This window comes from Quercus robur, chromosome 8, assembly GCF_932294415.1.
Source record: "Quercus robur chromosome 8, dhQueRobu3.1, whole genome shotgun sequence".
NCBI lineage: Eukaryota > Viridiplantae > Streptophyta > Magnoliopsida > Fagales > Fagaceae > Quercus > Quercus robur.
In genome coordinates, this window is record NC_065541.1 from 2703696 (window position 1) to 2727241 (window position 23546).

Below are 23546 nucleotides of genomic sequence, written 5' to 3' on the forward strand. Positions count from 1 at the left end.
AGCAAGTGGCACGTGGTTTCCTCAAATTGTCCACATAAAACACACTCGTCGTCAGCAGAGATTTTTCTTCATTTAAGATTATCCTTGGTGGCTAGGATATTTCGGCCAACCTTCCATGCAAAGTGTCTTAGCTTGTGAGGGAGTTTCAATTGCCAAATACCTTTCCAGACTTGTTTGCGATTCGAGTCATTTAAGCAATCTCCTCTATTCTACTCTATCCTTTCCTCATAGGCTAACGCATATGCTGAATTAACTGAGAATTTCCCAAAATTACAAACAACCCAAATCAACCTATCTCTTTTGCCCGTCGAGCTTAACGGGATGCCCAAAATAGATGATGCATCCTCAGCATTAAAGCATTGATTGACCAAGTCCACGTCCCACTTAAACGTTCCTCTGTTTATGAGGTCCTTAACTAGAGTGACCCGTGGGCTTTATTTTTCTAGAGATACCACCATGTAAGTACTCGGTCTTGGCACCCATTTATCACACCAGGCTGTAATGTTTTCGCCATCCCCCACTTGCCATCAAATGCCTTTTTACACCACCCCTTGCGCCGCCATTAAGCTCCTCCATGCATAGGAGGGGGTCCTTCCCATATCAGCTTCCACAAAGCTGCCATAAGGGAAATACTTAGCTCTAAAGACTCGACAAAATAGGGATGAGGTGTTTGTTTGTAATCTCCATCCCTGTTTTGCCAAGATAGCTAGATTGAAAAGCTTCAAGTCGCGAAAGCCCAAATCCCCTTTATCTTTCGGCATGCATAGTTTCTCCCAACTTAACCATGCTAATTTCTTCTCAATATTTGCTTGTCCCCACAAGAACTGTCTGATTAAGGCAGTCGCACACTATGAATTTCTTGTTAATTTGTGAGATTTCACATAAATTTTCTGCTTTTTTACATTCCTAGAAATATAATTTTGCCATTAATTTTTCTCAAAAGGATATGTTTAGATCCTTGGATTGATTTTATAGTAGAACAATATGTTAAATTAAATAATTATGAATTCAAATTGATTTTCGGTGAATAACACAAATTTACACTATATGAGAAGTAATAAACAATTTCACACAGACCAAGACACTGGCTATGGACTTATTTATTTATTATTATTATTTGAAAGAATTTTTTCAACCTATGACATCCGCTCTTAATGATAGTTTTTTATCATCAGACTAAGATGCCAATTAATTTTTAGTGTAGGCGAAAATTGAACCCCAAGTCTCTTATTCAACTATCAAAAACTTTACCAACTGAACTAATTGGAACCCGTTATTAACCTATTTATTTTAACTTGCCACTAGTTGAATTGTTTAATGTAACGTACATACCTTTAAAAAAATGAAAATTTTGAATAAATAATGGAGAGATTCTTGAAGATTGCAGTTGTGTGGGTCTCCTCCTCTATAGCTCTAATCTCTAAATATTATGTGGCCGGCTAGGGTAAGATTTTAAAAAAAAATGTCAATATAACTACTCCATTTGTTCTTTTCCTCAAGTGTGGGTATTTTATTAATGAAATATCTTATCTTGGGAGCGCTAGAGGAACAAGTCTGGAGCAATGCAAATGTGTAGCATAGAAATCTTAGAGCATCCACATCAGTAGATGCAAAGTCTTGCAAAATACAAAAAGCACTTCATTTTACACATTTTGACCTCAAAAAAACCCACATCAGTGGGTGTAAAATTGTGCATAAATGCACAAGTGCTATAGTAACCATGCATATATGCACGGTTGTTGTAGCTCTTACATTTAATATTTTACTATTTTTTTCTCACTCCACCTCACTCTCTCTTTTTCTCTCTAGTCTAACTCTCACCTCACACTCCTTTTTCCTCCACTGATCTCCACTACTCTCTCGAGTCTCGCCACAGTCGTGCCACCGCCGATCACCTCCCTCACCACTGCTCACGCCAATCGCTGCTGCTTTCATCAATCGCTGTTGCTATCTTTTTTCTCTGTTTAATGGTTTTGGGATTTTGATTAGTGGGTTTGATGGTCCGCTTCTTCACTACTCTCTCAAGTCTCGACACAGTCCTGTCATTGCCGATCACCTCACTCGCCGCTGCTCACGTCGATCGCCGCTGCTCACGTCGATCGCCGCTGCTCACGCCGATCGCCGCTGCCTCACCAATCGCCGTTGCTATCTTTTTTCTTTGTTTAATGGTTTTGGGATTTTGATCAGTGGATTTTGATGGTTTTTATTAGTGGTTTTGATGATTTTTATCAATGGGTTTTGATGGTTTTGATCAGTGGTTTTGATGATTTTGATTAATTGGTTTTGATGATTTTGATTAGTGGTTTTGGGATTTTGATGGGTAGGTTGATGATGGAGGTTGGGTTGATGATCGCCTTCTGCTCTCTTTTTTCTTTGTTTGATCGTTGATTATGTCTGGGTATTGAGTCAAGAATGAATATTTTATTGAATAAATGCGTAGAATAGACAAACTGATGTGAGTGTTTTGTAAAAGTGGGTGTGTAAAATAGAAAAAGCATGTTTTTTTTTGCAAAATTGACAAAAATTATGCATCTATTGATGCAGATGCTCTTACTACGGGCACAATGCCAGAGTCAATCTTGCATGCACTGTGGAAATTGTCCATAGCATATGTCGTTATGTTTCTAACAAAATTCCAAATAAAAAAGGATTACTAGTGGTCAGATAATACCTTCTCACAAGTTGCATTAACTACTAACCAGCATTTATCTGGCTGCAATTAAACTGAAATAAGGAAAAGAAGATAAAAAAAATTCAACAACTAAAAAAGCTAGAGAGCACAAAGTATATTATATTATGGACAAAACTTAGGTACAATGCCTTAAGTGTTGTTCCTTAGGTTCTCCTCTTAAGATTCAGCCAATGGTTACTTAACTAAACCTTATTTTTTAACAAAATATTTTCATTTCCTCCATTAAAACTCCCGAACAAGGGAATGAAAGAATATTCTAAAATTATTCTTTTTATTCTCTTTCATTTCATTCCATTTTCTCCTCCCAGATGAGGGTTTAAGGTATGCTTACATTATATTCTTATAAAATAATTATATTATATTTTCCCAAGCATCGCGTAGGTTTGCGAGAAAGATCAAAAGCACAGAGAGAACAGTTCATAGAAGTTCAAATCCTTTCACCCCAAAAAATACAGGGTGATTCTATTCGTAAATAGTAGAAGTTCAAATCCTTTCACAAAACAAAATAAATTTACGGGGTGATTCCATTCGTAATTAAGAAAATAGTAACACCAACCAACCCATGATTTAATCTATTGGAACTGTAAGTCTGTAATGTATGTAATTCTCTGCCATTACAGTGTATAAGATAGTATTTTAAATTCTTAATCATGTACATGTTGGCCAGCAAGACAATATTTAATAAATCATGCTCTAGTTTTGTGTCTTTCTCCCTCCCTACTATCTGAATTTAGTTTGCAAAAGTACATGTTATTCATCTAAGAAGCTAACTTCACATGGCAAAATAATGTAAAATTATCTATATATAAAGGGTTAACATAAAATATATGTCTAAGAAGCTAAACCAAAAGTACTATTTTTTTTTTTTTTTGGGTTCGTCAAGCGTGAGTATTTTATGAAAGATTAAACATTTCTTATTACACTCTCGTGGTGAAAACACAATTTCAAAGTGAGTTCATAGGAAGATATATTTTTCCTTTTATGTATCTTGGGAGGAATATGAGTACCAAGTCTTGAGCAATGAACATGTGCCTTGTGTAGGAATCTGAAATTCTTGAGTTTACAATTATAAGGCCAAAGGCAGCTCTTTCTCATTGGACCTGGAGCCAGGACTGACATATGCAAATTTAAATTATAACCACGAAATGCTATGAGAAGTATCTAGGGGAGGTCTGATCTGAACTTTCCAGATTATACATAGTTATTATTCTAATAAAATTCCAAATCAAAGAGCTATGCGTCTAGTCTTGGACTTTGTCTTCTGGGCCTTACTTGAACAGATTATATATATATATATATATATATATATATAAACCTTCTCGCAAGTTGCATTAGCATTTATCTGGCAAGACTATGAGTCTATGACTGAAATGAGGAAAATAAGACCAAAAAAATTTTAAAAATCTGGAGAGCACCACTCAAGTTTGGATGGATACCTTTTGGCTTACAACCACAATTTCAAGTGGGTCTCTTTATATTTAAACTCTCAACTTCTTATGAGTACATTTTTTAGATGCAAAATTGCTAAATTAATTTTTTATATTTAGGTTTTCTAATGTCTACTTTTTAATTGATAATATGACTAATTTATTTCATTTTCTTGTGACATAATCAGTTTTAAATGGGATTTTTATCAATTTTAATTTAATTTTTTTAATGCAAAAACAATTTTAACAAGTATTTTTATTAAACTTCTAAGAGTCAAGCAATATTTCACTTGGTAATACATGTTTGAACATTATGATAACTATTTTCATCAGTATTTTCTGGCTGTATTATTTCATTAATTACCTTCTAACTATTTTCTATGAATTTCTTGTTACTTTGTGAGATTTCACATAAGTTTTCTGCTACATTTTCCGACATCCCTTGTAATAATTTCATCATTAATTTTTCTCAAAAGAATATGTTTAGACCCTTGGGTTGATTTTATAGCAGAACAATATGTTAAATTTAATAATTATGAATTCAAATTGATTTTCGGTGAATAACCACATATTTATACCATGTGAAAAGTAATAAACAATTACACACATAACAAAACATATGGTAACGAAGTAAAAAATTGAAAGAGCAACACTCTAAAGGAAAACCCATTACTGGAGAGACCTTACTCAACAAGACAATCCACTATATTAATAGAAGTTTATAGATCTAGATTAAATCCATTAATCCTAAACTTTACCTATAGTGGATTAACCTATAGCAAAACCTTCTATTACTCCAAAATCTCTAAACTGATTAATACATGGATACCATCGCAAATGACTAAAATGCACTTTACTACCTAAATATGACCAACTCTGATGTGGGATGCAGAAGCGTCAAGAAGCAAAACACATCTAATTCTAGAAAACAAGAAACAAAACACGTTTGCTTCTGAAAATAACCTCGAATCCACAAGGGTCCTTGAATCCACAAGAAGAAAGAGTTTTGGAATCCACCAGAGAAACAATAGATAAAAGTCTGAATTTTTATTAATATCAATAATTCTTTAAAACGTGTACAGACTTAGGGGCCTATTTAAAGGCTCCATAAAAATTGACAGACAAGAAAATATATTCTAAAAAAAATCCTAATTAATACCTAACCATTACATGAACCAAATTTGACCTAAAAAGCATTAAAAGGAAATTAAAACAAGGAAATAATAACCCTAAACGTAAAATAACAAAAATTACAAATTAAATACCAAAATTAATAAATTAAAATAATTAAATAGTAAATTGTGTCCTACATCAAACCCCTCCACTTGAACAAATTCGTCATCGAGTTCATCTTTGAAATCTGAAATCATCTGCTCCAAATAAACAAATACTTTGAATGCTTGAGCCCCTTGATTTTCTTTCCATACTTGCAACTCATCAATGGAATAAACAAATCAACTTGAATTTCTTTTTCCTTTATCTTCATGTAATTGTAGAGATTTACCAAATAAGAACCGACAATTGAATCAAATCTATCAACCCCAATGTAATTAATAAACTTTGTTTCGTTGTCTCCCACCAAAATAATAGGAGCTTGGACATTGCAATAATCTAACCTTACTTCATTGAGATCGTTGACAACTTCCTCTATAATTTCTTCTTTAATGGTCTCTACTATCTCAACCTCAAGATCTTTCTCTATAATAGGGTTTTCATTAATCTCCTCCACAATCTCGATTCTAGGTTCTTCTTCTTCTATAACAAGATCTTCATGAATTTCCTCATAAACTTCCATATTTTCTTCTTTAACTTCTACATATTCTTCAAGAAAAGTATTTTCTTCAACATGTAATTGTTCTCTCAATCGTGGAATAATAATTCAAGTGTGAACTTCTTGGCTAATAATAATCTTGTTTCGTGTACAACAAAAGTTCATCACAATCCAAAGGATAAAAGTTGATAGCAAGCATCTTTTTCATCCTTGGCCATGAACGAATTTTGTCTTTACTTTCTCGAATTCTATCAATCTGTATTCGTACCCACCAACGTGAGGTATACCCACTAAGTTTATACAAAGCAAGTTTAACTTTTCTCTCATAATAAATATTCTCAAAGTCAAATAAATCCTCTAGATCAAGTAACCAATCAAGAAAATATTCTCTTAAAAAATAACCATTAAAACTTGCAATTTTTCTATAAGGCCATATGAAATTTGCTATACCAATAGGTTACCCGTGAGTTATGTCTTCACGACAGTTATTCATATTGTTTCCATGCTCCAACAACAGCATCCTAGCAAATATATTTGTGAGTGCTAGTTGTACATCATGTAATACTTGCTAAGTTTTTTGTCATCGGAATTCCTACCGTCTCATACCTCAACCACTAGACCAAGATAAATCGAGGCTCTGATACCAATTGATATGGGATGCAGAAGCGTCAAGAAGCAAAACACGTCTACTTCTAGAAAACAAGAAACAAAACATGTTTGCTTCTAAAAATTAACACGATTCCACAAGGGTTTCTTGAATCTAGAAGGAGAAAGGGTTTTGGAATCCACCAGAGAAACAATTGAACAAAGTCTAAATTTTTATTGATATCAATAATTCTTAAACCGTGTATAGACTTAGGGGCTTATTTAAGGGCTCCATAAAACTTGACAAACAAGAAAATATTTTCTAAAATAAGTCCTAATTAATACCTAACGATAACAAGAACCAAATTTGACCTAAAAAGTATTTAAAACACCTAAAAATAAGAAAATAATAACCATAAACCTAAAATAACGAAAATTAAAAAATAAATACCAAAATTAATAAATTACAATAATTAAATAGTAAATTGTGTCATACATCAACTTTTTGAAGATTTGAACTTTTTGAAAAATTGAGCTTCTCAACAATGCTATGATGGCTTTGTGATTCCAGGTGTTGGGAAATTGCCTCGAATATTAATTGTGACTTAGAAAGTGAATTAGGTTTTCTAGTTGAAAGAGGAATATTAATTTGGGTTTCTTTGGTGTTAGAAGGAAAGACTATTTTGAAAAGTTGAAAGATTGTTATTCCAATCTACCGTAATATTGCTCTGCCATTACAGAGTCTATAAGAAAGTATCTTAATCATGGTCATGGACATATTTGTCTTCTCTTCCTACTCTTGACGTACGTGCAAAAATACTTTTTATGTGTTTAAGAAGCTAATCTCATGGCGTCTTGCCAGCCAGGGCAAGATATAAAATTGTCCATATAAGTATAACTACTCTTTTTTTTTTTTTTTTTTTTGGGTTCTTCAAGCGGGTGTATTATTTATTATGAAATATACTGGGAATAGTATGAGGAACGAAATCTTGAGCAATGAACATGTGCCTTGTGTAGGACTCTGAAATTCTTGAGGTTACAATTATCATTGGACCTGCAGCTCAGAGTGTACGTTGTTATTTCTCTAATAATTTTCCAAATCAAAGAGCTATGCTAGTCTTGGACTTTCTCTTCTAGGCATTACTTGAACAGATAATACCTACATCAAAAAAATTGTATTAGCATATATCTGGCTAGACTATGAGTCTATGACTGAGATAAGGAAAAAAAAAAATTCTGAAGAGCACCACTCAAGGTCGGCTGGATACCATTTGAGGCTTTACTGGGACAATTTTAAGTGAGGTCTCTTTATATTTAAAATCTAATTTATTTATGTAGCATCTAATTTTCTTACTTTTTGAGATTCAAAATTACTAATTAAGTTTTTTTTTTTTAACATCTACTTTTCAATTGGTAATATAATTAATCCATTTAATGTTCTAGTGATATAATCAGTTTTATATATGATTTTTATCAATTTTAATTTTGAAAAACATTTTTGTTTTCAAAATCAAATTTATCAAGTATTGTCATTCTAAAAACCTAAAAGTTCGATTATTTGTAACCAAAAAAAACTGAGACAAAAAATAAAAGGCAAAAAACTTTTAAGCAAAAGCCAAATTCTCTAACCCTTTTCTAATTTTTTATTTTTTTTATTATTATTTTTTTTGGGTGAGATTTCATATAAATTTATGCTAGAATCTCTATACTACTTGTAACAATTTCATCAAGAGATCCTATTTAAGATTTAGTTAAGCTTTTGAAAACGATATGTTTAGACCCCTTAATTAGTTGGTTTTATAGCAAAACATGTTAAATTAAATAATTATGAATTCAGATTGATTTTTGGTGATTAAACATAGATTAACATACACCATATGAAACGTCATAAAAAATTATAATTAAGCACATAACACATCATGTGGTGATGAAGTAAAAAACTGATGGAACAACACTCCAAAAGAAAAACCATTACGAGATAAACCTTCCTCAACAAGACAATCCACTATATCAAAAGAAGTTGACATATCTAGATTAAATCCATTAATCCTGAACTCTACTTTCCATCCAAGTCTGCAGAAAAGCCCAACAATTCTAGCTCTAAGGTTCACATAAAAATAATCTAATAGGAATATTAGGACTCAAACTATTTTAAAGCGCCATAGTATGGGAAAAAGTATACATACTGATTTGAATTAGCATCGTTGAGTTGAACTTGATTATTTACCTACCACAAATGAACAAAATTTGATTAGTAAAGAAGAAGTTAATACTATAAAATAAAAAAAGTAAAGTACGACTAAAAAGTAAAAATCTCAAAATTGAAATCTCAAATTAAATACTTTAACAATTTTTTTTATTATCGCTCTATTTAAACGGATCTTCGCCTAACACACATTGAATAGGGGATAGTGCAACATTGTAAAATCCTAGAGCAATTTAGCAAAGTAGCTTTTGCCTCTACATTTTTCACAAAGTGCAATTTTTGCGTAATATAAAAAAATAAGCAAAATCCAAACAAGCATACCATGAAAGCGGTAGGTTGTGAATCACATATTTCAACAAATGCAAAACAAAAAAAAATGGACAACCGTTGCTTTTTACAACACAAATCTACAATGCAACTCCAACGACATTGTATTCACCAAAAAAAGAAGAAAACACAAGTTAAAAAATAAATAAATAAAAGCACTAAATTTATAGCTAAAAATTGCACTAACCTTTCTCAGCTAAGCATTGATATTGTTTGCTCTCCTAACTCCATCAAATGCTTGGAACGGAGAATGTGGACCTCATAGCTGTAATATCCTGTGCGAACCTTGTGAGGGAGAGAGAAACAATTGGTACATGCTTAACAATCCAGTAACATGGTCCTTGCTCAGGATCCAAACTTTCATCGAATTCCTTAGGCATATCAATAAATATCAGTTCTTCGAGGTTTCTCAAATGTTGTATTCCAGATGGCACCTCCTTTAGTTGCAGACTAGGCCCAATGTAAAGAATTTAAAGAAGAGGTAATGCTCCTTCATCTATCATTAACGAATGCAATGCATTCAAGTGTTGAAGGTTTAGAATCTTGAGTTTCGGAAACCCTCAAATCTTAAAATGCAATTGCCCTCCATTGTATGCATGATCTGAGATTGTGAGCTCCAACAAATTAGGCATATTTTGAAGGGCTTTCAATGGGTCCTCATTCAATCTTGACCAACAAATCCTTAATCTGGCCAGATGTTGAAGTTTTTGAATCCAATCTGGTAACTTCTCTAAATGCCCCATTATGTAGAGGCGTTGAAGACATTGAGGTGGAGTTGAAATAAATTGTATATCAATGATCTCATCTTCACTTATTGAAGTTATAGAAAGAGAGTGAAGGTGGTTCATCATTTCAATAGAGGCACGCAAAGCCCTCATGGTTTCCTTTGACAGGTTTTTCACACCAAGCTTCCTCAATTGTCTCAACTTTCCCATATACTTAATTAGATCAACCCCTCCATGATTCAGATCCACGTGATACAACTTTTGCAACTCCTCTAAACACCCAACCCCTTTTTGTATCTTTACCCCTTTTTCCATAGTCAAACTGAAATCTAGTCCTTAGTCACAATAGTACGCTAAAAGATGTTGCAACTTATGAAGCTTGTTAATCTCTACTCGTATATCAGACACTAGGGATTGCTTTAGATCTAAAGTCTCCAAATTTTGCAACTTTCCTTTGAATTTTGGAATTTTTTTCACTTTAGTACTTCTCAAACTCAAATACCTTAAGTGAAATAAACTTCCAACATCTTTAGGAATGTGATCCAATGGAGTCGCTTCAAAATCCATTACTTTCAAAAACTTGAAATCTGCAAAAAAAAAAAAAAAAAAAAAAAAAAAAAAAAAAAAAAAGTACTTATGAAGGACATTGGAAATTCATCGAGATTGAACAATAAAAGTGAATGAATGTTTTTGTTTTTAAATCCTTTAAGAACATTGTTTGAAACTCTGTCTACTGACATGTGTCTAATTGGATTTTCAAAGCTTGACTCTTGTTTCAATAGAACATGACAAAAACTCAAATCCTTCATTTTTTGGAGGACAATCTCATGCAAGAGATCGTGGAGTCAACATTGTCTAACTTTTCCATCAAGGTTGACCTCTGATACTTGAACCAAGCTTCTATGAATTAATTCTATCAAGTATTCGTGTGCAACCTCTTCTAATGTTTTACCCTCAACTTCCTTCACAAAGCCTTCAGTTATGCATTGTTGAATCAATCTTGCACAATTAATGGAGTAATCCTCTGGATACATACCAAGGTATATGAAACAAGATTTTAGGTTGTAAGGCAGGTTTTCAAAACTTAAGGATAGAATTTTATTGACACTTGAAAGATGTGGATTTCTTCCAAACTCAAAGCCAAGGCTATCATGCAAGTTTTTCCATTCAAACATAGTTTTGTCTTTGGTTGACAAAAGACCACCTACAGCAACAATTGCAAGTGGTAATCCTCCACCCTTCTCAACAATGTCATGAGGCAATTTCTCTAAAACCGGGGAACAATGTCCTTTAAAATCAATTTGGAAAGCCCTTTTGCAAAAGAGCTCCCGGGCCTTATCCCAAGGTAATGGTTGCAACTTGTAAACATGAACATGTGAAGATTTTTTACAATAATCAGCAACCTCCCTATTATGCGTTGTGATCATAATTCTACTTCCAATATGATTATCAAGTAAAGAATTTTTTACATTATCCTAAATGTCAGTTTTCCATACGTCATCGAATATGACCATATATCTCTTTTGCGGTAAGTAATCTCTCAATTTGTTGACCAACATTTGTTCATCCATTTCATCAATTCCAGATAAGGGGAGCTCCTTTTTGCCCTCTCAAAACTGCTTTATTATGCTCCTTAACAAATCTTCTATTTTGTAAGACTGAGAAACTGAGATCCAAGCATGGCAATCAAAGTGTCCTCTCACCCTTTGGTGGTCATAGACTTTTTTGGTAAGAGTGGTCTTACCTAGTCCCCCCATTCCCACCACCGAAACCACAGTGAGATGAGGAGATCCTTCTACCAACCAGCCAATCAATTCATCTTTAGGAGATTCAATTCCTGCAACATTAGCATCGTCAAGATAAAGGGGATCTTTTTGAGGGTCATTCCAACTAACCCTCCAAGCACCGCTGCACAATCCTTAAGCACTGGATTGGAAGTCATATATTTTACTTCTCTCGTTGATTTTTTGAACTGATGCCTTGATCTCTTGAATCTTAGTTGCGATCTTGTGACAGGGTATTACTGTTTTGAGTAAGTGAGTGGTTTTCTGGAGGAAACCACGGCAGCCACTTGGATGAGGATCATGTAGTGCCACCTGAAGCAAGTATTGATTGATTGCAACGTCTATGTGGAAAGCTACTTCTCTTACTTGTTTCACCCATGTTTTGGCACCCTTGCCAATGTCTTGTTCAGCTGCGGCCTTTGCATCTGCATCTTTGAGGAAGGACTGAATGCTCTCTAGTTCATCTTTGATGTCAGCAACTTCTCCATGGATGCCTCCTAGAAGTTTGGCTTCTTCGTTCACCAAGGGTTTTAACTTGTCTATAAGGGAGAATACTATACTTTCCGCCATGTTGTCTCTCCTTAATTACTCCAAGCAACCATATACCATTTCTTCTGAATGTTGGTATTGGGCTTGTGTATTTAGTAGATCTTCGAAATGTGAAGTTCACCAACTACATCTCAGTGTGAGCCAGCACCTTGAGATCTACAACCTTCTACTGTTGTCCTGCTAAGTTTCCAAATTCAACATGCTGTCTAGAATGGAGCCTTGCAATGCTAGCTATCGATTTGGGTTGCGGACTTGTTCTTGGTTTAATAGTACTTTAATCCAAGAAGCAACCTCTTCTGTTTCTAAATTAATGGGTGGCGTGTGCAAGAGAAAAAATAACTAAAAAAATAAAGGGAAATGTATAAGTTCTGAGAGGATTCTGGCCTTTTGCCCCTTCTGGGAAAAATATTTGCCATTATGCCCCTGTTTCGAAACTATATAGGGGCGTGCCCCTGTTTAGATACTCGATTTCCATATAATCGAGTTACTTAAATAACTCAACTATTAGCAAGCCGAGTTGTGGGCAGGTTCCTGCCACGCTGATGAGCCAGCCTGGCTTTTGGGCAATAAAAAATTTCTGCGTTACTGTTTGTAACTCAGCAATGAAGAAAATGAGTACTTTGAACCCGATTAATTGAAAATCGAGTAATTAATTTTACTCGGCTCTGCTATAATCGAGTTTTCTGCTATTCTAACGCCATTTCACATCAGTTGTTTGCACGTGAAGCTGAACCCGATTAATTGGAAATCGAGTTATTAATCGTACTCGGCTCTTTTATAATCAAGTTCTTCTGCTATATCTAGTTCTCATGCAATTCTCCTCATCATTTTCAGATATTCTCCTCATTTTAAGAATTTTCTGTCAAAAGTTGGTGTTATCTCTCCATCATCTCAGGTAAGAAACTCATTCTCTTCTTTGAAATACATAGAGAATTTTATTGTGTTGGTAAACGTAGTTGTAAATATTATAAAAGTTTATCAATCATAATGTATGTTTTTTGTTAGAGTAGAATTTTCATTTAATAAGTTGTATTACCTGTGCTTTGGTATTTTCTTGAATGAGTGTTATGTGTATTTTCTTGAATGGTATTTTAGGGTTATATTAGTTGTTTGGTGTTGTTTGATGTTACAAGAAATGTACAATAAGCTATAGAAACGGTGATAAATATTATGTGTGTACATTGGGTTATATTGCGTCTTTGCTGGTGTCAATTTCATTGACAAAAAATGAAAATCTTTAGATTTTGCTAAAACTAATAAATAGTTAATCTTTAGATTTGTAGAAGTTGAATATACATACTTATCATTAGTCAGACATTAAGAACAACATTTTGTATTGCACACAATGTGTAGACGTTAACAACTACGTCTAATGATTATGGTCAAATGTGAGTGTTAGTATTTCATTTTTAGCATGTAATAGTACACAAATTTATGAATGTCTTTGTCATGTAGACATGTATCATCTTATGCAGCATTACATTATTTACCAACAGTTGATGCACACTGTTAACTTGATCATTTGATGTCATTGTATTCAGTGTCAATGTCTAGTTCTGGCAACCCACAACTCTATAGGCCTCACGATGTGTTCACTGCTATAGGTCGTTGCTGGGTATTGGAAGATGAGTTCAGCTATCCAATCAATCTGAATTTGCGAAATAGTACTTACGTTCACAATACCATGAGACAGGAGTGGGATTGGTTATTTCGTGAACAGCAAATGTTTTATGATGAGTTGGTTGGTTTTAAGTTGCCAGTGCCTCGGCAACTCGCATCGCAGATGCCTAGAGACACGATTGACGAACTTCATAAAGCATTGAACCGCATAAGAGAAGAAAATAATCGAATGAAGATACGTCTTAATCAATATCGGACCCAAGTTGACATTCGAGAGTCAGTGGAGGGAGGGCGGTACGAGCACGCACAATTCATGCAATCACTTCTTGCTGATCCCATTTATCACTCAGACGTGGAGATGTCAGATGAAGAGTAATCATGTCGAGGTGTAATTAGACTTTGTTGTTTAACTATTTTTGTTAACTATGTTTTAAATGTATGTGTGTCACTGTTGTTGCATTTGTACCATGTAAACCTTATTATTGATTGTGAGGACCATGCACATTATTCATAATCTAGTTTATTCCCACAGAACGCATAAAAGTTAAATATTCCCACACATGATGTTTTTCAATGAGCACCTAGAACATAACAATAAGCACCTACAACATAACACAGAAAACTTAAAATAACTTACACGATGTCACCAATATGCATGCATTGCATATTGAACACTAACACTACTAACATTATTAACTTAACCCTAGACATAACACACATATCACATAGGCATTCACTCTGATAGGTAGTCCTTGTAGTTGAGGACATTGTTACGTTTCGTTGAAGTGAGTTTCCTGTTCGTTGCTGCGGCCAACTCTTCCACCAGCTGTAGCATGTGATACTTGGACCTACGGAGTATCATCAGATTATTCTCTTTTTTTATTTTTGTCACTACACGCTCATATTGGTGCATGTTTTGTCGTGATAATGTGAGCGAGACACGATCAACAAAAGGCGCTCCGAGTCGCACGAGATCATCGTGCAAAGCATTGGACTCGTTCACACGAAAGTCCCACTCCCGCCGTAGTCCGACATAGTATTCCCTCTCGTCGGAATCTCTCTCCCTCATATAGTTATCTGGAAAACGAGGTAGCATCCAATTGCGCATTGACATTGGGAAATTTGACTTCTGATCGGTATGTGTAGATGTTTTGCAAAGGTAGATGTAAATGGGACTGGGACTCTATATAAGAGTTTTACAAGGGTAGATGTAAATGGGACTAAGACTTTATATAGGAGTTTTGGAAGGGCAAGTATTCACGTGGATGTGATTATATGTAAGGGTAAGTATTCACGTGAATAAAGATGATATGTCTCGACATTGTATTGTTCAGTGAGGTGTTGAGGAGCACAAGCAAAACTGCAAACATGACTTGGCTATATAGTGGCACCTGTTGGTGCACGTGGTTCGCTGAGGCAACTGTTTGATATGGCTATAGCTTATGCTACAGTAGAAGGCTGGTGATGTGTACTGCAAAGGAGGTTATGTGTTTATTCACATGAAGACTATTCAGCATTCCTATGCTTCATCTGACATGACTTGACGAAACAGTGCCGAGTTGCATTAAATGTTTCATAAACTTTTCAAGGATGCTCTGCATCCTTGAAAACGGTGCATTGCAAAAGGATGCATATTTGTGTATTGACGTGCGTGTAGGTGATATGACTGGACAGGGTTCACGTGAAGACTATTCAGCATTCTTGTGCCTCATCTAACATGACTTGACGAGACAATGCCGAACTGTGTTAAATGTATCATAAACATTTCAGGAATGCTCTGCATTCTTGAAAACAGTGCATTGCAAAAAGGATGCATATTTGTGTATTGATGTGCGTGTAGGTGATATGACTAAATAGGGTCCACGTGAAGACTATTTAGCATTCCTGTGCTTCATCTGACATGACTTGACGAGACAGTGCCGAGCTGTGTTAAATGTATCATAAAATTTTCAAGGATGCTCTGCATCCTTGAAAATGGTGCATTGCAAAAGGATGCATATCTGTGTATTGACGTGCATGTAGGTGATATGACTGGACAGGGTTCAACAGTGTGAAGCATTGTTGAGCAGCACATGCAGCACTGCAAAGTGTATAAGTAGAAATGGTGGACAGCTCACCCCTAAAATTAATGCATAAACTTTGAAGGGATGCTCTGTATTTTCACATGAGTATGGATGGGTACTTGTGGTCAGGGTTCAACAGTGCTGAGCTATCCATCGTAGCTACACTCACTGCTCCCTATGGTGGTATTTGGCAAATGGGATTGAAGAAAGCTGATAACAACATTTGGTTTTGTAATGGTTGGCAGGATTTCGTTGAATACCATTCTATCTGTTATGGTTATTTTTTAGTCTTCAGATATGAAGGAAATTCAAGCTTCCATGTTCTTATATTTGATAAGACTACCACTGAGATTCAATATCCACCCAACAAGAATTGTAAATTGGAAGATCATCAGATAGAAATAATAGACTTAGATGAAGATGATAGAAACATATCCCTCAGCTGATTTGCTTATAAAACATGAAGTCAGACAAAAGTTTGTTACGAAAAAACTTTCTGAACGTGGACCGATCTGAGAGTTCAACCGTTGTATCGCAACTACTACCAGATTCAAGTTCAATTAACCAGCTTCACCAAGTGCACTAATTGTCTCAAGTTCACTTCTTCTCTGTTCTGTCAACATCTCACTTGATAGGTAAATAATACTTGATAACACTTTAGAGCAACACGAATTTTTTCAATGTTGTGGGTGTTGAATGGGGGTATCTGAACATAATAATGTGGTACAATTTTTGAGAACACAAATTATTTGAATGTTGTGGGTCTTCAATGGGGGGTATCTGAACATAATAATGTGGTACAATTTATGAGAACACAAATTATTTGAATGTTGTAGGTCTTCAATAGGGGGTATCTGAACATAATAATGTGGTACATGTTGCATGCTAGAAATTATCTCCCTTATTTGCAATGCTTTTGAATTCTCATTTGTTGAACAATATCCTACATGAAACCCCTTGATGACATTGTGCGAACATTTTTCTTCTCCATTCTATCAACATCTCACCTAATAGGTAAATAATGCTTGATAACAATTTAGAGCAACATGAATTTTTTCAATGTTGTGGGTCTTGAATGGGGGTATCTGAACATAATAATGCTATGGAAAATTTTTGAGAACACAAATTATTTGAATGTTGTGAGTCTTCAATAGGGGGTATCTGAACATAATAATGTGGTACAATTTATGAGAACACAAATTATTTGAATGTTGTGGGTCATCAATGGGGGTATATGAACATAATAATGTGGTACATATTGCATGGTAGGAATTATCTCCCTTATTTGCAATGCTTTTGAGTTCTCATTTGTTGAACAATATCCAACATGAAACCCGACCAAATTGTGCGAACATTTTTGTTTTCGAAATGAAGTCTGATGGAGTAGATGATACAATTATTCAATAGTATTTTTTAGCATCTTTAGCACAATTTGCTTAGGTTTGTTTACCTACATGAACACCCAAACATAGGGCATGTATAGTTAGCCGATGGTTTCACAATATTACGCAGCATGATACAATTATTACTATTTGTGGTTCAGGTCCGTTATGAGGCCACATTACTTCTATGTTTACTATGACGAGGAGGCATATATTAATGATTTGCACGGGCTATCATATCGAGGTCCGAACCAAAAGCAGACGCTTATTGAAGTGAAACGTGGGATACACACGAGAAAACTTAAACGGAAGATAATGTCAACTCTGGGGTTAGACAAGGATACCCACGACATCTCCATTGTATTTCGGGCTCCGCAGCAACTAGTAGGTACCCAAGTTTTCTACAATTCAATTCTGTTACAATGCAACGATGATGCAAATATAATGTGGGGAGTGATAAAGCGGGCAAGGCAATTCATAGGTTCTGACTTGTATGTAACTGTCCACACTATTGGGTTTAATGTCGATGGGGGTTCGCAATATGCCAGTAGAGTTAGAGAGCAAGAATCAGTTCCTGTAACCATTGTGTACCCTTCAATTACAGCCGGGACATCTTTGCCCTACAACTCTCAACCATGGAATGGGGTTGCTATGGACAATACTGAAGACGTCGAAGTGTTAAGGTCTATCCGTACTCGTGAGGATCAAGGGTATACTTAAAGAAATGAAGATATCCAAACCTACTTGGACGAGGCAACCGAAATGGATGACACTCAAGATGTGTATGAGGAGTTCATTGATAATGATGGACCGGTAGACAATCCGGAATTGTTAGATGAACTACAACCAGAAAACAATCCGAACCCTAACCCCGAATGGTTCACGTCAAACACATGGGATGACATTCATGACCCATCACCTTCCTTGGAAACAGGTCTGCTAAGTTGGCGACCGGGGGACGAACCGAGCAAGGGGTTGCTATTCAAGAATAAAGCTGTGGTTCAGCACGCGCTAACCATGTTCTCCGTTGGGCTCAATAAAAAATTTAAGTACATGAAGTTAGACCCCGGGAGACAGGTTGTAACGTGTGTACACGATGCATGTTTGTGGTCAATTTGAGCTATCTACAGCAAAAGGCACAAGCTGTGGATGATCACAACATGTAAGGGTCCCCACACGTGCTCGTCACTCCAGGTGGATCATGATGGAAGGATGATGGATTCGAAGTTCATTGCCATCACACTTGAGTCATACGTACGGGAAGACATTTCAAGAACAGTAGCAACCCTGCGTAGTCTTCTTCATGCGAAGCATGGCCATTGGGCATCTCACTATAAGGTTTGGGATGCAAAACAGAAAGCAGTTGCAGCCATTTATGGTGATTTCGATGAGTCATACGCAAAATTGCCTCGGTTCCTAGCAGTGTTAAAAGATGCAGATCCAACCACAGTGACACAGTTGAAGTGCGACCACCGTAGTATGCCGGGAACTTGCACATTTAACTGTGGCTTTTGGGCTTTTGGTCCGTGTATTGAAGGGTTCAAGTATTGCAGGCCGGTCATAAGCATCGATGCAATGCACCTCTATGGCAAGTACAAGGGGAAGTTGTTGATAGCAATGGCAACGGATGCTAACAATAAGGTTTATCCACTCGCGTTTGCCGTTGTTGAGAGTGAGAGCAAGGAGACATGGGGATGGTTCTTGGCATGCCTGAAATGATTTGTTACGGACCGGACAAATCTCTGACCAACATTCGGGGATAAAAGCCTGCTTTGATGACACAAGGATGACTTGGTTGCAACCTCCCTAGGCCCATCACCGGTATTGCCTCCGCCATGTAGCTAGCAATGTTAACACAAAATGGAAAATTCTGGAGTTGAAGAACTTGGTATGGAGGGCAGCAAGTGCGAATCAAGTTAGAAAGTTTCAGGCCACACTGGAATTAATTCACAATGTCAAACCGGCTGCACACAGGTACTTGGAAACTGAAAACAAAGAAAAGTGGACACTTGCACACTACGAAGGGCGTCGATACGGAGCAATGACAACCAACCTATCGAAGTGTTTTAATGGAGTACTGAAAGGTGCACGCAGCTTGCCAATCACGGCAATGGTGAGGTTCACCTTTTTCAAAGTGAACTCCTACTTTGACGCTCGTCGTAATCTCACTCTAGAGCAGTTGGAAGCGGGTCAAAAATGGTGCAAATATGCCATGGACAAGTTCAAAAAAAATCAAGCAAAGGCAAAGGACCATATGGTGACACGGATGTGCACATAAGCGCGGTTATATCAGGTCAACACACAGGGTAATCGTCTAAGTAATGGGGGTGGACAACACACGCATAGGGTTGATCTTCGGGGTATGACATGCACATATGGGAAATGGGAAGCATACAAGATCCCGTGTTCATACGTAATAGCAATTTGTGCTAAGTATAAGCATGATGCGCAGCAGTTTATTGATCCTTGCTATAGCGTGACTCATAGGTACCATAGCTACGAACCGGTATTCCAACCGTTGAAAGACAGATTAGCATGGCTGGATCCGAAAGAAACTAGAGTAGTGATGCCCAATCCGCAGCTGATCCGAAACAAAGGTCGGCCAAAGTCCACACGAATCCACAATGAGATGGACGAGAATGATAGGGAGTTGTCGACCTCCCTATGGATCGAGAATGGACCCAAGTCAAGATGTGGGTTGTGTCGCCAAGAGGGGCACAACCGTAGAAGATGTCCTACTCGAAATGCGGAGTCAACGAGCGGTGGAGCTGCATCATACGTAAAGGTCGTATATCTCCTACAACTTTTGTCATATAAATCGTTACGTGACTATTAACAACTCAGTAGTAGTTTCTTTGTTCTCTATTGCCATAGTAAGTATTTGGACTAGTCATGAAATAAACATTGGTGTTCATGCATGGATAGGCAAATGAGGTTGTTCAATTGTTTTGTCACACTATTCATCGTAGGTCATGAAAATTTTTCTTGTTATGGCTATGTTGCGTGTTAATTACTCATATAGGTCCAGTGTACATAACATTTTTAAACTATTTATAGTAGGTACGGCAGCCAAGGTGGATGGGTGATAACGGACATACGTTGCGTAGCCAGGATGATCCCTACCTCTTTAATTGGAAGCAACCGAACGACACCAGTTGAACGGGCACATGATGAGAAGACAAATTATATTGGTAATTTTTTGCTTAGAAGTTGATACTAAAGTTTTGTACTTATGTAGTCATGCACTTTGTTAGTGGCATTAATGTTATGTACTGGATGGGGTTTCACTAAGCTGGTCAAGCGAACAATTCAGTTACATGTAAATTTCCGTTATTGCAGTGGGGTTTCACTAAGCTGTTTAGTATGATTTCCAACTTCTACAACTTTGTTGCATTCATATTTATAGCAGGGGCAATCTCAAAAGCAACAAGTGTGTTGCATGCAATGCACTTGTTGCTTCATGAACATTGTAATAAACATATCATAGCTGGTGTATAAAACTGAGCTGTAGCTGACAACAGGAAAAAACATGCAGGCCGAGTTGTAATATGTAGTGAAAGGGTTTTCCACAAAACCCGATTTTGCTAACATCGAGTAACATTAATAACTCGGTATTGCCAACATCGAGTAATATGTAGTCATTTTTAAATTACCATAACAAGATAGTACTCGATCTCCGAGAAAGTGAGTTTTGAGAGTAACTCGACGTCACTACAGTCGAGTATTTCTGAAGAATATTTGATCAATCAAAACTGGGTGTGACCCATCAAAAATGCATAAGTCCAGCAAAACTTGTCTGTAAAAACCGATTGTTATTTGATTGGTGCGCAACCAATCGAAGAATTCATGAGTCCAGCCATGATTGTCTGAAAAAACCGATTGTTATTCGATTGGTTTAGATCGGTCAATTTATGAAACTCGGCTTTAGAGTTAGCGAGTTACATTAAGTAACTCGATAACATAGTTATCGAGTAATAAGTGGTTTCTGAATCAATATAACCAGCAAGTACTCGCTCTCTGAGAAAGCGAGTTTTGAAGATGGATCAATCAAATCTGTGCTGCGACCCATCGAAAATGCATAAAGTCCAACCAAACTTGTCTGTAAAAATTGATTGTTATTCGATTAGTGCGCGACCAATCGAAGAATTCATGAGTCCAACCATGTTTGTTTGAAAAAATCGATTGTTATTTGATTGGTTTCGATCGGTCATATTATGAAACTTGGCTTTACAGTTAACGAGTTACATTAAGTAACCCGATAACATAGTTATTGAGTAGTAAGTGGTTTCTAAATCAATATAACCAGCAAGTACTCGCTCTCCGAGAAAGCAAGTTTTGAAGATGGATCGGTCAAATATGTGCTGCAACCCATCGAAAATGCATAAAGCCCAGCCAAACTTGTCTGTAAAAATCGATTGTTATTTGATTGGTGCTTGATTGGTCCACATTATGAAACTCGGCTTTATATTTAGCGAGTATTATAGTACTCAATAATGGGAAGATCGAGTTATATGGATTGTCCTTATTTGGACAGTTCAGAGTTAACATAGCTTTTGTTGGATTGTTGCACTGGACTCCCCACGATAGCAGTAGTCGATTGCTCTCGATTCCTCAAGCTCGAAAGCGACTTCCTGGGTTCCAAACATAGATCCTCAACTGTAGTAAGACTCTTTTACCTTTGCTTCCCATTCAAATTAATTTCAAATCCTGCATTAATCTCCCTGTAAAAGCTGAAATTTCGAACTATGCAAGTGTGGGGATTTTCATGATTTTGGGTGTTGTGGTCTGAAATGGCTCATGGGTTTTTACATATGCATGTTGTTCATACGATTTGTAGCCTTTAATTACATAAACATTGCCGATTTGTACAAGCCCATTCAATTTAGGGTTCATGTGTTAATATGGAATTTAGGGATTTTCATGGGTGTGGGTGTTTTGATGTGAAATATGTAATGGGTTTTTTGTATGGATGTTGTACACACGTTTTCTACCCTTTAATTGCAAAAGAACGCATGATTTTTGAGAAATGAGAAATTAGAGTTCATGTCTTCATATTGGGAATTTGGGGATTTTGATGAATTGCTTCATTTGATCTGAACTGGTTCATGGGTTGTTGTGTATGCATGTTGGCGACATGTTCTCTATCGTTTATATTCAAAATTTTCACATCTGGGTATGCATGTTGGTTCATTCGCCAATCTTGTTCTTCATGGAATTTGGGGTTTTGTTGAATTGGGTATAATTGCCTGAAATTGACCACCGTGGTAAGTTTGATGGATGGTAGTGACTGGTTTTACACCTGCTGCACAATGTACACTGTGGGTTCGCATGTTTTTCAAATAACTGTATGGGTCAATGTTCATGTACATACAGAAATTTTATCATTTCAATGCATTCATTCATTGACGCTTATTGTGCATCAATCTCATGCAGTCTTTTTGTCATGCATATGTACATTGTGTTTATGTGTCTCTAACGCAGTTCTAAATATTGGTTTTCTGTTGTGCTTTCATTCCCACCTGTAGATCCTAGTTATGGCTCCTAAGAAGTCTAAAACCATTAAAACCAAAGCCAAAAGAGTGTCTGCCTCCTCATCTAAGCCTGTAATTGTGTTTGATCAAATAACGTTTCAAACGGTTACAAACGAGCAAAGGTTTAAAAATGTAATTCAGTATAGGAAAATTTGGGCGGAACGACAAATCAATCTAGATGAATTACCTCTTGCTATCCATAGGAATCTACAGTGTAGGAACTGGTTGTCTCTATGTAAAGATTTACAACCCCCTCCAGTTGCCCTAATTAGAGAGTTCTATTCCAATCTCCATATTCGTTCTGATGATAAATTGGGTACTTGGATTCGAGGTCAAAGTTTTTTCATAACTAAGAGTGATGTATCCAATGCTCTTAATGTACCTCGTGTTAGAACACCTACTTATCCATACTTGGAGCGCCTCCTATATCTGATGTTATGACTCTTCTTTGCGGAAGATCAATGACATGGGGATCTGACCCAAGAATTAACTCGAGTGACTTAACCGAGCTTAATTATATCTTCTTTAGGATAGCTTGTCACAACATCTTCCCCATCTCCCATGTCGATACTATTCCTATAGAGAGGTGTTTCTTTTTGTATGCCCTCATCACTGATGCCTCCATTTGTTTTCCTTCCCTTTTCTATCAAACACTTGTTGGGGCGCATAGGAGTAAGTGTAAGAAGCATGGTCTATTCTTCCCAGTTTTCATATATAGGGTTCTAGACTTTTTAGGGTTAGAAAACTTTCCTTCCCTAGAGTTGATCCACATCACAGCCCCTATAGAAGCCACCTTTCTTAAACGGCGGAGTGCACAAAAAAGGAATGTTGGACTGAGTGTTGGTTCATCAAAAAGGCCACGAGTACAATCCACCGCTGGAGAC

At 36.3% G+C, this 23546-nt stretch overlaps 1 protein-coding gene across 1 annotated transcript in view; it reads right to left on the reverse strand.

Annotated features, from left to right (window-relative positions):
- Nucleotides 1-9238: 9238 nt before the first annotated feature.
- The window catches only part of LOC126694073 (disease resistance protein RPM1-like), an 89105-nt gene continuing 74797 nt past the window's right edge, over nucleotides 9239-23546 (reverse strand). Inside the window, exons 3-4 of the mRNA XM_050390107.1 lie at nucleotides 9591-9777; nucleotides 9239-9458 (exon numbers count right to left, since the gene is read on the reverse strand). Coding sequence (XP_050246064.1) covers nucleotides 9239-9458; nucleotides 9591-9777 — 407 coding nt within the window. The remainder of the gene's footprint in view (nucleotides 9459-9590; nucleotides 9778-23546) is intronic.